Source organism: Leucoraja erinacea, chromosome 8 (genome assembly GCF_028641065.1).
Source record: "Leucoraja erinacea ecotype New England chromosome 8, Leri_hhj_1, whole genome shotgun sequence".
In the NCBI taxonomy this organism is placed as follows: Eukaryota; Metazoa; Chordata; class Chondrichthyes; order Rajiformes; family Rajidae; genus Leucoraja; species Leucoraja erinaceus.
The window spans coordinates 16,910,325-16,921,477 of NC_073384.1; the positions used below are offsets into that span (position 1 = coordinate 16,910,325).

General features: G+C 43.0%; 1 protein-coding gene across 1 annotated transcript in view; it reads right to left on the bottom strand.

Annotated features, from left to right (window-relative positions):
- Positions 1 to 10,623, bottom strand: part of LOC129699364 (uncharacterized) — a 46,220-nt gene extending 35,597 nt beyond the window's left edge. The window contains exon 1 of the mRNA XM_055639075.1: positions 9,762 to 10,623. Within this exon, the coding sequence (XP_055495050.1) occupies positions 9,762 to 9,810 (49 nt within the window). The 5' untranslated portion in view covers positions 9,811 to 10,623. The remainder of the gene's footprint in view (positions 1 to 9,761) is intronic.
- Between the last annotated feature and the right edge of the window lie 530 nt (positions 10,624 to 11,153).

Genomic DNA, 11,153 nt, shown 5'->3' on the forward strand with positions numbered 1-11,153 from the left:
AAAAATTCTCTCAGCATCCGTCATCCTGTTTCACTCAAGCAGCTACTTCTCAACCCCTCCCACTCTGCTGATATTTCTCCCCACATCATGCCTCTAATGCTCTAATCCAAACCCTGTGTTTTGATCCCTCAACAAAGAGAAGTAGGTAATTCCTATCCAGGCCCCTCAAGCTTCCCTCACCATTCAATATGATCATGGCTGATCAGCCCAGAACTCATCTCATCCTCTGTGCACAATCGACCTCAATCCTCCCGATCCCTCAAAAGGTTGTCTACCTCCACCTTAAGTACTTTAAATTGTCTAGCTTCTACAACTCCCTGAGGCAGAGTTTAGTGTAGTTTAGAGATACAGAGCGGAAACAGGGCCTTCAGCCCACTGAGTCCGCACCAACCAGCGATCCCTGCACATTAACACTATCCTAAATAAACTAGGTACAATTTACACTTAAACCAAGGCAATTAATCTACACACCTGTATGCCTTTGGAGTGTGGGAGGAAACCGAAGATCTCTGAAAAAACCCATGCGGTAACAGGGAGAACGTACAAACTCTCTACAGACAGCACCCGCAGTCGTGATCAATCCAGGTCTCTGGCGCTACTAGCGAGGTAAGGCAGCAACGTGCCACCCAATTTCAGAAATTCACTACTCTCTGCAAAAATGTCTACACACCTTAGTGTTTTAAATAAGCAAGCATTTATTGTAATGTTTTATGTTCCCTCAGTTTCTCTCAGATTCTCTCACAAGTGCAAACATCTAAGCATCTACCCCATCACGCCGGGATCACCAGCTGATGTTGGAATAAAAGAGACCAGAGATGATCGATACTGTACGTGGTAACTTTTAGTAGCGATCTGTATGATTGGTCAAACGGAGATTTGCCGTACATGGGAAGCTTTAAGTTATCTATGATGAAGAAATGGATAGAGATAGTGAAAATACACCAACTCCCAAAGAAGGAGGAAGCAGGTGATAAACAAAGAGGAAAATAAGGGTCATGAGTCTAGAACACAAAAGCAGGTGGTAGTGTTGTCATTTATAGTTGTACTGCTGTATATAATTTTAAGATTAAAGGACAAAATAACTCTTACGTCCCTCTGGAGTAACAGCAAGGGAACGCCCAACAGAGATGGTATCCAGTCCCGCACTGATATTTTTATAATCTGTAGAACAGACCCACTGCCGTTACTGGGAAGACAGGCTCTGTGCACTGCAGATGATATGTTTATGGAAGTACAGGTACCTCAAATTCAGACCCATCAATTGTTAATTTAATTAATAAGGAAAAACAAGGTCAAAATGCGCCCATCCTATTCTGTTGGCAATTGAGTAGCAATCCGTACAGTCAATTGGTCAGCAGACTTCATTGAGCTCTGCAAAGACTGCAGAATCCAAAAGGCCAGTATTTACAGTATCTTGTCAAAACCAGCTGAGAAAATAAGCAAATGCGTTGCATGGCATTAAATACGCCCCCCCCCCCCCCCCCCCCCCCCCCCCCCCCCCCCCCCTAATCCCAGGTACCAGGAATTATTTTGTTGACACATCAGACATGTTTTTGCAACTGTTATACCTGGTGCATATCATTGTTGGAACAATGCGAATGTCATCCCCCCCTTTTCCATGATGTGAGCCATCAGGGTGGACCCAGACAATAGGGTCTTGCTGCTTTGCTCCTGGAATTATTTTCCTGGAGTGATACTAGGCTTTGGGCATCCTGTAACTGGGCCAGATCAATGCTAGCCGGGAGCTTTCCTTGTGCAGCAGACTCAATTTTAGTTGCTTGGAATTGCGGCATTTTCCTGAGGGCAACCTGTTTGGTGACATAATCAGCTGACCTATTTCCATTGGATACATCATCGTCCGACGATGTATAAGCCTCGCATTTAATGACTGTGATCTGCTGTGGCAATTGGATCGTATCCAGTAAAATCTAAAACCAGTTTATCATGCGTAATGGTCTTTCCCGTTAATGTGATGAATCCTCTATTTTCCCATAACTGCCCAAAGTCATGTACAACCCCAAATGCAGAGCGAGAATTGGTGTAGATATTAGCATCTTTTGCCAATATGCACACATGAGCCAGGGCATACAGCTCAGCTTTTTGAGCAGACTTTCCAGACGGTAAAGCATATGCCTCCAGCACTTGGTGGGGCGCAATCACCGCATAGCTTGCTGTTAATCTGTTATCGCTAGGTCGGTGTGAAGAGCCATCAGTAAATCGGACCAAGTCAGGATTATCAATCGGATGATTCTGTAAATCCAGCCGGAGAGCAGAAGTGGCATCTATAAATAATAAACAATCATGATCAGATCCTTCTCCTGGACGTGGTACAAAAGTACCTGGCTTTACAGCAGGCGATCGCTGGTAAGTATAGTTAGGATGTTACTAAGCTCTCTATCTGTATACCGTACAACTTTTTTACCACCTACTCACTGTGTTGCCACCTTCAGGGAGCTATGGACTTGGACCCCAAGAATCCTCTGTACATTAATGATCCTCTTTTAGTCCTACTTTCAATCTGAAGAAGTGTCCCAACTGAAACGTCACCCATCCTTTTTCTCCAGAGATGCTGCGTGATCAGCTGAGTTACTCAAACACCTTGTGTCTTTCTCTGCCATTTACTTTATTTGTTCCTGTTACATTTGACCTCTGAAGTGCAGCATCATACACTTCTCTGTATTGAACTCCATCTATCATGCCTCTGCCAAACTATCCGATTGATCCAAATATTGCTGTATCCATGAGGTCCAGGTTCAGGAGCAGTTTCTTTCCGACAGCTATCAGACTATTAAACACTACACCCTCCAAATAAGCTCTGAACTACATAGACCTGGGGGCATTGGTTTTGTTTTTTTGCACTATTATTATTATTTGTTTTATGTGTATGTGTACATATGTGTGTGTGTGTGTGTGCGCACACACACACACACACACACACACACACACACACACACACACACACACACACACACACACACACACACACACACACACACGTATATATATGTGTGTGTATAGAAACAACAAGCTGGAGTAACTCAGTGGGGCAAGCAGCCTCTCTGGAGAGAAGGAATGGGTGAATTTTCAGATCGAGACCCTTCTTCAGATGCGATGTTTCAGGTCGAGATCCTTCATCAGATATATATGTACATATACACGCACTGAACCTTTTTTTCTCGTTTATTATTTTGTTTACAGTATACTTTGTTTACATATTCTGTTGTGCTGCTGAAATGAAGAAAGTTGTTCTATCTGGGACATATGACAATAAAACACTCTTGACTCTTGACATCTATCCTGCACTGCAATAAACAATCTGGTTGATGGGCGCAATGGTGGATAGTCTGCCACGATTTCTCCTGAATTTCCCCAACACTTTGAGAATGTTTAAACTTTTCCTAGCACCCTAGTTACCTAAAGACAGAGACCTTACAATCCAAATTTTGCAACATGTTTCGAAATAACGGTGTTCCTCATTGCTTAAATACAACTGCAATAATAGTTAGAGAAAGGAACTTGCAAGTCCATTTTAACTCTTGAACTTCTACAGATATACAATTGAGAGCATATTGACTGGTTGCATCAGGGTTCGGCCACTCAAACACCCAGGAGTGAAGAAGATTGCAAAAACTGGTGAACGCTGCCCAGTCCATCATCGGTTCTCCCCATATCAAAGGAATTTACAGGCATCACTGCCTCAAAAAGGCAATAGACAACAGATAATAGGTGCAGGAGTAGGCCATTCGATCCTTCGAGCCAGCACCCCCATACAATGTGATCATGGCTGTTCATCCGCAATCAGTATCCCGTTCCTGCCTTCTCCCCATATCGCCTGACTGCTATCCTTTAGTACCCTATCTAGCTCTCTATTGAAAGTATCCAGAGAACTGGCCTCCACCACCCTCTGAGGCAGAGATTGCACAGACTCACAACTCTCTGTGAGAAAAAGTGTTTCCTCGTCTCTGTTCTAAATGGCTTGCACCTTATTCTTAAACTGTGGCCCCTGGTTCTGGACTCCCCCAACATAAGGAACATGTTTCCTGCCTCTAGCGTGTTTAAACCCTTAATAATGTTATATGTTTCAAGAAGATCCACTCTCATCCTTCTAAACTCCAGAGTATGCAAGCCCAGCCGCTCCATTCTCTCAGCATATGACAGCCTCACCATCCCGGGAATTAACCTTGTAAACCGACGCTGCACTCCCTCAATAGCAAGAATATCCTTCCTCAAATTAGGGGACCAAAACTGCACACAAGACTCCAGGTGTGGTCGCACTAGGGGCCTATAGAACGGCAGAAGGACCTCTTTCCTCCTATATTCAACTCTTGTTATGAAGGCCAATATGCCATTCGCTTTCTTCACTGCCTGCTGTACATGCATGCTTACTTTAATTGACTGATGAACAAGGACGCCCGGATACCATTGTACTTCCCCTTTTCCCAAGTTGATACCATTTAAGATAGTAATTGCCTTCCTGTTTTTGCTACCAAAGTGGATAACCTCACATTTATTCATACTAAACTGCACCTGCCCACTCACCCAACCTGTCCAAGTCACCCTGCATTCTCATAGCATCCTCCTCACAGTTCACACTGCCACCCAGCTTTGTGTCATCTGCAAATTTGCTAATGTTACTTTTAATCCCTTCATCTAAATAAAGCCAGCATCACTACCCTGGCCACACGCGCATTTCACTCCTGCCATCAGGAAGAAGATATAAGATCCTGAAAATTGTAAATGTCCAGGTTCAGGAACAGCTTCTTCCCTGCACCCATCAGACTATTAAATATTACATCCTCCAAATAGGCTCAGAACTACATAGACTTGGGGGCATTGGTTTTGTCTTTTTTTGTATTATTCATTTGCAGATATTAGTTAATGAGTTAGAGCAGTCCATAGGGAGCAATTGGTGTCTGTAAAAAGCATTTAGAGACACCAAATGTGACAAAAGGCTCATAAAGACACAAGGGTGTTGGAAGAAACTGCAGATGCTGATTTACACCAAAGATAGATACAAAAAGCTGTAGTAACAGGGAGCATTTATGGAAAATTAGGTGACATTTTGGGTGAGACACATCTTCAGACCAAAGAAGGGTCTCGATCCGAAACATCACCTATTCCTTTTCTCCAGAGATGCTGCATGACCCATGGAGTTATTCCAGCTTTTTGTGTCTATTGAGACACAAATGTTTGGCACTGCATTAAAGATTAGCTGGAATTGTGGAAAGCATCCTAGCTAGATGCATCACAGCTTGGTTTGGCATCGTCTACCCAAGATGGCAAGAATGTGGAATTGTGGATTACAGTTTATCACAATTCATCCACCCTCTCCCATCGACTACAACTACACTTCATGCTGCCTTGGGAAGGCAGCTAACATAGTCAAGGATCTTTTTTACCCCAGTTATTCCCTCTTCTTCCCTCTCTCTTCAGGCAGAAGATATAAAAGCTTGAAACTACATACCACCAGATTCAGGAACAAGCTCTTCCCCACTGTTATCAGACTACTGAACAGAACTCCCTTAAGCTGGGGTGTAGGCCCGATCTTCCAAATTATCTCATTGCCGATCTTAAGATTTTTTTCTCTGTAACTTCAAGAACCAGAGGACATAGATTTAAGGTGAGGTGGGAAAGATTTACCAGGAACCTGAGAGGCAATGTTTTTTCACAAAGGGTGGTAGGTGTATGGGAGGAGCTGCCAGAGGAGGTAGCTGTGGCATTATCACAATGTTTCAAAAACATTTGGACAGGTACTTGGATAGTATGTATGGAGGGATATGGGCCAAACAGAGGCAGGTGGCACTAGTTTAGATGGGGCATGTTGGTTGGCATGGGCCAGTTGGTCAGTATGACTATAACTGTAATGCTATCATGCTGTGCTCTGGTAATTTTCTCTTTGCACTACCTGTTGTACTTGTGTGTGACTGGAGTGTACTCATGGAAAGTGTGATTTGTCTGGAAACAAAGCTTTTCATTATATCTCAGCACACATGACAATACTAAACCCACACCGACTTGCCTTCATTGGTCATAGTGTTGAGTATGAAAGTTGACAAGTCATGTTGCAGCTTTATAAAGCCAATCAGGCCTCATTTAGTATTATGTGCACTTCAGGTCGCTCCATTACAGAACAGATGAGGAGGCTTTGGTGATGGAGCAGGAAAGGTTCACCTGGATCTGTCTGTGTATCAGCTATAAGGAGAGGTTGGACATCAGGTTTTGTTTTCTCTGGGGCATTGGGGACTGAGGGTTGACCTGATAGTTTATAAAATGATGAGAGGCGTAGATAGAGTAGATGAACTGTCCTTTTTGAGAAAGAAACATCAAATATTAGAGGACAATGCTTTAAGGGTGAGAGGGCGAAAGTTCAAAGGAGAGTTACAAGGTCATTATTTTTGCACAGTGGTTCTGCTAAAGTAAATGGTGAAAGTAGATATGAGAGAATGTTTCAGAGGAATTCAGAAAGACATCAACAGGCAGGGAATAGAGGGACACCTACAATGTGCAGGAATTGTGGTTAGTTTGGGATTAAGCAAAACTCTTGATGAGTTTAAGGACTCAGTACACAAGAAGGGAATTTAGAGTTCAAGAAGAGGACATGGGATAGCTTTGGCAGGTAAGTCAATTAGAATCCTAAGAGATTCTGTAAGTACAGTAAATGGAGAGCAAAAGAGTAAAAAGTGAGAGAATATGTCCATTTAAGGAGCAATGTAGTCATCTATGCTTGGATTCTTAAGCGGCATATGAGGTCCTAAATTAATATTTCTCATTGGTACTTACTGTGGAGGAAGTCGAGGAAGCTAAGGAGTTGTGGAATAAACACTGGAAGATCCAGTAAAGTAAGTCAGTTGTTTGAGGTTGGTCGTGAGTAAAGGCAACAGTGGCATGATATAGGGATACCTAAATAATTAATACATATATACCAGCTAACAATGTCACTAAATAGCCTTTTGATAAAATGCATTGATGTTGATGGATCTAAATTATATGTTGACAGATTTTCCCCTCAATAAATCCCATCTTTCACAGTCTGACCACAATGACTTACCCCATGACTGTGAGGGACATAGATAGGATGAAAGCACACAGTCTTTTTTCGCAGGGGAGGGTAATCAAAAACAAGAGAGCATAGGTTTAAAGTGAGAGGGGAATAATTTAATAGGAAGTAGAAGGGCCTGTAGGTGGTGTTTTGTACATGGAACATGCTGACAGAGGAAGTGTTTGAGTCATGTGCAATTCAACATTTATCAGGCATTTGGACAAACACATATAGGAAATGGTTTGAGGGATGTGAACAAACATGGGCAAATGTGACTAGCTTTGATAGGGCATCTTGGTCGGCACAGATAGGTTAGACTGATCCTAGTTCTACATCACTCCATATCACCATCTATATTCCTCATTTCCCATTCCCCTTACTCTCAATCTGAAGAAGGGTCTCGACCCAAAACGTCACCTATTCCTTTTCTTCAGAGATGCTGCCTGACCCATTGAGTTACTCCAGCTTTTTGTGTCTATCTTCGATTTAAATCAGCATCTGCAGTTCCATCCTGCACTTCTACAGGTGCACAGTAGAGAGCATGCTGACCGGTTGCATCGTGGCTTGGTTCGGCAACTTGAGCGCCCTGGAGAGGAAGAGACTTAAAAAGTAGTAAACACTGCCCAGTCCATCATCGGCTCTGACCTTCTTTCCATCGAGGGGATTTATCAAAGTCGCTACCTCAAAACGGGTGGCAGTATCATCAAAGACCCACACCATCCTGGCCACACACTCATCTCCCTGCTACCTTCAGGTAGAAGTTACAGGAGCCTGAAGACTGCAACAACCAGGTTCAGGAATAGCTACTTCCCCACAGCCATCAGGCTATTAAACCTGGCTCAGCCAAAACTCTGAACATTAATAACCCATTATTTGTTATTTGCACTTTATCAGTTTATTTATTCATGTGTTTTGTAGTCAATGCCTATTATGTTCTGTGTGCTGAAGCAAAGCAAGAATTTCAAATCCTGTCCAAACTCAGGGATCAGGGTCTCTGCTCCACCCTATTCAACTGGTTGCTTGACTTCCCCTTTGGCGGACCTCAGTCAGTATGTATTGACAACAACATCTCCACCTCCTTGACCATCAGCACAGGGGCACCTCAAGGCTGTGTGTCAAACCGCTCCTCTACCCTCTGTATACCCATGACTGTGTAGCCAGACGCAGCTCCAAAGCCATCTTTAAATTCTCCAATGATACCACCTTCCTTGGATGAGTAATGGCCAACGCTGAATCAGGTTACTGGAGGGAGATCGATAATTTAGTAAAATGGTAACAGAACAAGAATTTTGCTCTCAGCATCCGCAAGAAAAATAAGCAGGTTATTGACTTCAGGAAGAGAAAGCAGAGGGACTATGCACCTGTCCATGTTAGTGGAATGGCAATGGAGAAAGAGTTAAAGGCTTCATGTTCCTGGGCTTTCACATCTCTGATGGTCTGTCGTGAGCCCAGCGCACTGGTGCAATCTCAAAGAAAGCTCGCCAATGCTTCTACTTCCTCAGAGGTTTGAGGAGATTTGGCACGTTGCCCAATACTCTATCAAACCTCCACAAGTGTACAGTGGACAGGTTACTAGCTAGTTGCATCATGGCCTTGTTCGAAAATTTGAATGGTCAGGATTGAAGGAGGCAACAATAAGCAGTGGATATTGCCCAGTCCATCATCGACACTGACCTCCACACCATCAAAGGGAACTACAGGAAGCGCTGCCTCAAGAAGACAGCTAATATTGTCAAGACCCACACCATCCAGCCCACGCTCTCTTCTCACTGCTATCATCGGGAAGCAGGTGCTGGAGCCCGAGAACTGTTACCACCAGGTTCAAGAACAGCTTTATCCAATCAACCAACATGTTTTTGAATTAATTTGTACACTCTAACCACAACCCTTCTCACCACTGAACAGACTTTGCATGACTGTGGTTACTCCACATACTTTGATAATGCTTTATCATCATCTAGTTTAGTTAAATAAGTTATGGCACACTTGTTGTTGCTGATCGGACTAATATTTACTATAGAGATACAGCATGGAACCAACCCCTTTGGCCCACTGAGTATGCGCCAACCAGTAATTACCCCATACACACTAGAGACAATTTACAATTTTACCAAAGCCAATTAATGTACAAACGCGTTTTTTTTGGGGACGTAGGAAGAAACCAAAACACTCCCACATGGTCACAGCGAATGTATAAACTCCGCACAGATTAATGTGCCTAAAGCCAGTAAGTAAGAATTTAATTGCTCCAGTCCACTTCCGCCACATATGAAAAATAAACACTCTTCCTGTTATTATATCCCCTTCACACATCTCATTACTTTTCTTCCCTCCATTACATCTGCCTGTTTAATCTCCACTCTTTCTTGCATTTGTTTAATGCATTTATTTTACATATGGGTTGCGAATGTACATGTTTTCCTATCTTCTGATATTTTAGCCAAATAATTTGCTCAGATATGAATCAGAACAGCCTCAGATGACTTCTAAACCTTGATTAGTAAAGCAGTGAAACAAATTGATATCCATGCTTCCTAGGAATCCCAGAGCAGTACACTTCAGTGTCCGTCTCACAGGCAACCAACAACACAAAACATCTCAATTTTAAACTGAAATATTCAACTGTAAAATCGTAGACAGACATCACTGCAATATGTAAATTGAACTTGAAAGCAGATGAAACTAACCCAGACTGGGCGACCCATCTTGGGACTTTACTTACCCACTGCACAGAGGGACAGACTCAAGGTGGAGAATATCAGTGAAAACATGTTGTTAAACTTGGTTTGCAAGGATTAGACTTCTGTTCATTCAGACCCGATGTTCCCTTTGTTGTTTTAGAAGCGACTGACCTCTTCTACTTCCCCACAAGATTGTTTCATCACAAATGTGTGCAATGTAAAGAGGAAGTCATGGGGAAAGTGTGCAGTGGAAACCACTGAAAATTTACTCTCAAACTGTAGGCAGACCACCAGAGTAGTTTTCACCATTCTCTCTGGATGCATCGACGATGGTCACAGATGCAAGTTTCAGATGTTCTGAGGGTCAATCCTTATGGTCACTCATGATGTTCATTCACATTTTTCAGATTCAAATGTTGGAACAAAACCAAATGCTCTGATTAATTTTCGCCTTTTATTAGGAAAATTGGGAAGAGCAAGTGACTGAAGTGTAAGTTGGCGAGCCTTTTGGGACCAGCGACCACAGGTGTATTAGCTTTAAAATACTTAGGGATAACCACAGGGTTGGCCCACTAGTTACAATTCTGAATTGGGGCAAGGCGAACTTTGTATATCCGATAGGAACTTGCTAAAGTTGCTTAGCATAGGCTTTTACAAGTGTGATGAAAAGAGTTCAGGGTTTGCCTATTCCTGTTGTAGTGAAAGGCAAGGCAGGTGGGAGTAAGGAAGCTTGGATGAGGAGAGGAATTGAGGCTGTCAGGAAGAAGGAGGAGGCAAGGGCCAGGAATAGGCAGCAAAGATTGTGCATCCCTCGAGCGGTTTTGTGAACTGAGGAGCAGGATTGAGAAGGAAATCATGAGGGAAATAAGGGGACAGGAAATACATCTGGCAGATAATATTAAAGAAAATTGAGTTTAATGATTTGAAATAACAAAGCATTGCAGTTGCTGGTTAAAGATTTAAAAATTAAGTTGAATAAAAATTTTTGAAGAAGTAACATACAAGGTTTTTGAGGGCAAGCCATAATTGTTACTTCAGCATTTTGTGTATTTCCTTTCGAAACCAGCATCCGCAGTTCCCGGTTTCTACATAGACGTTGTTAGGTTCTTCATGGTAAACTGCTCTGGAAATTTAGATTATACTAGACTAAGTGGGACCCGTTGGGTCCCAAGTTCACACGGGAGGGCTGGTCCCCCGACGCAATATTCCACCTCTCCTCCAATTCCAATATTGGTGGCCATTGGGGGGGCTGTTTGGAGCGGTGGTATAGGTTCTTGGGGTGGCAGCTCAGTCCCTCAAGCCTGGTCTGCTGGCAGCTCACTCATGGCTGGTGGGATGGCAGTTGACTCATGGTTATTCCTTCAATTTCCATTTCAAGCAGGGTGCAAGACCACCAAATTCAAGTGCAGTTTCTCACCACTTTGAGCAGGGTG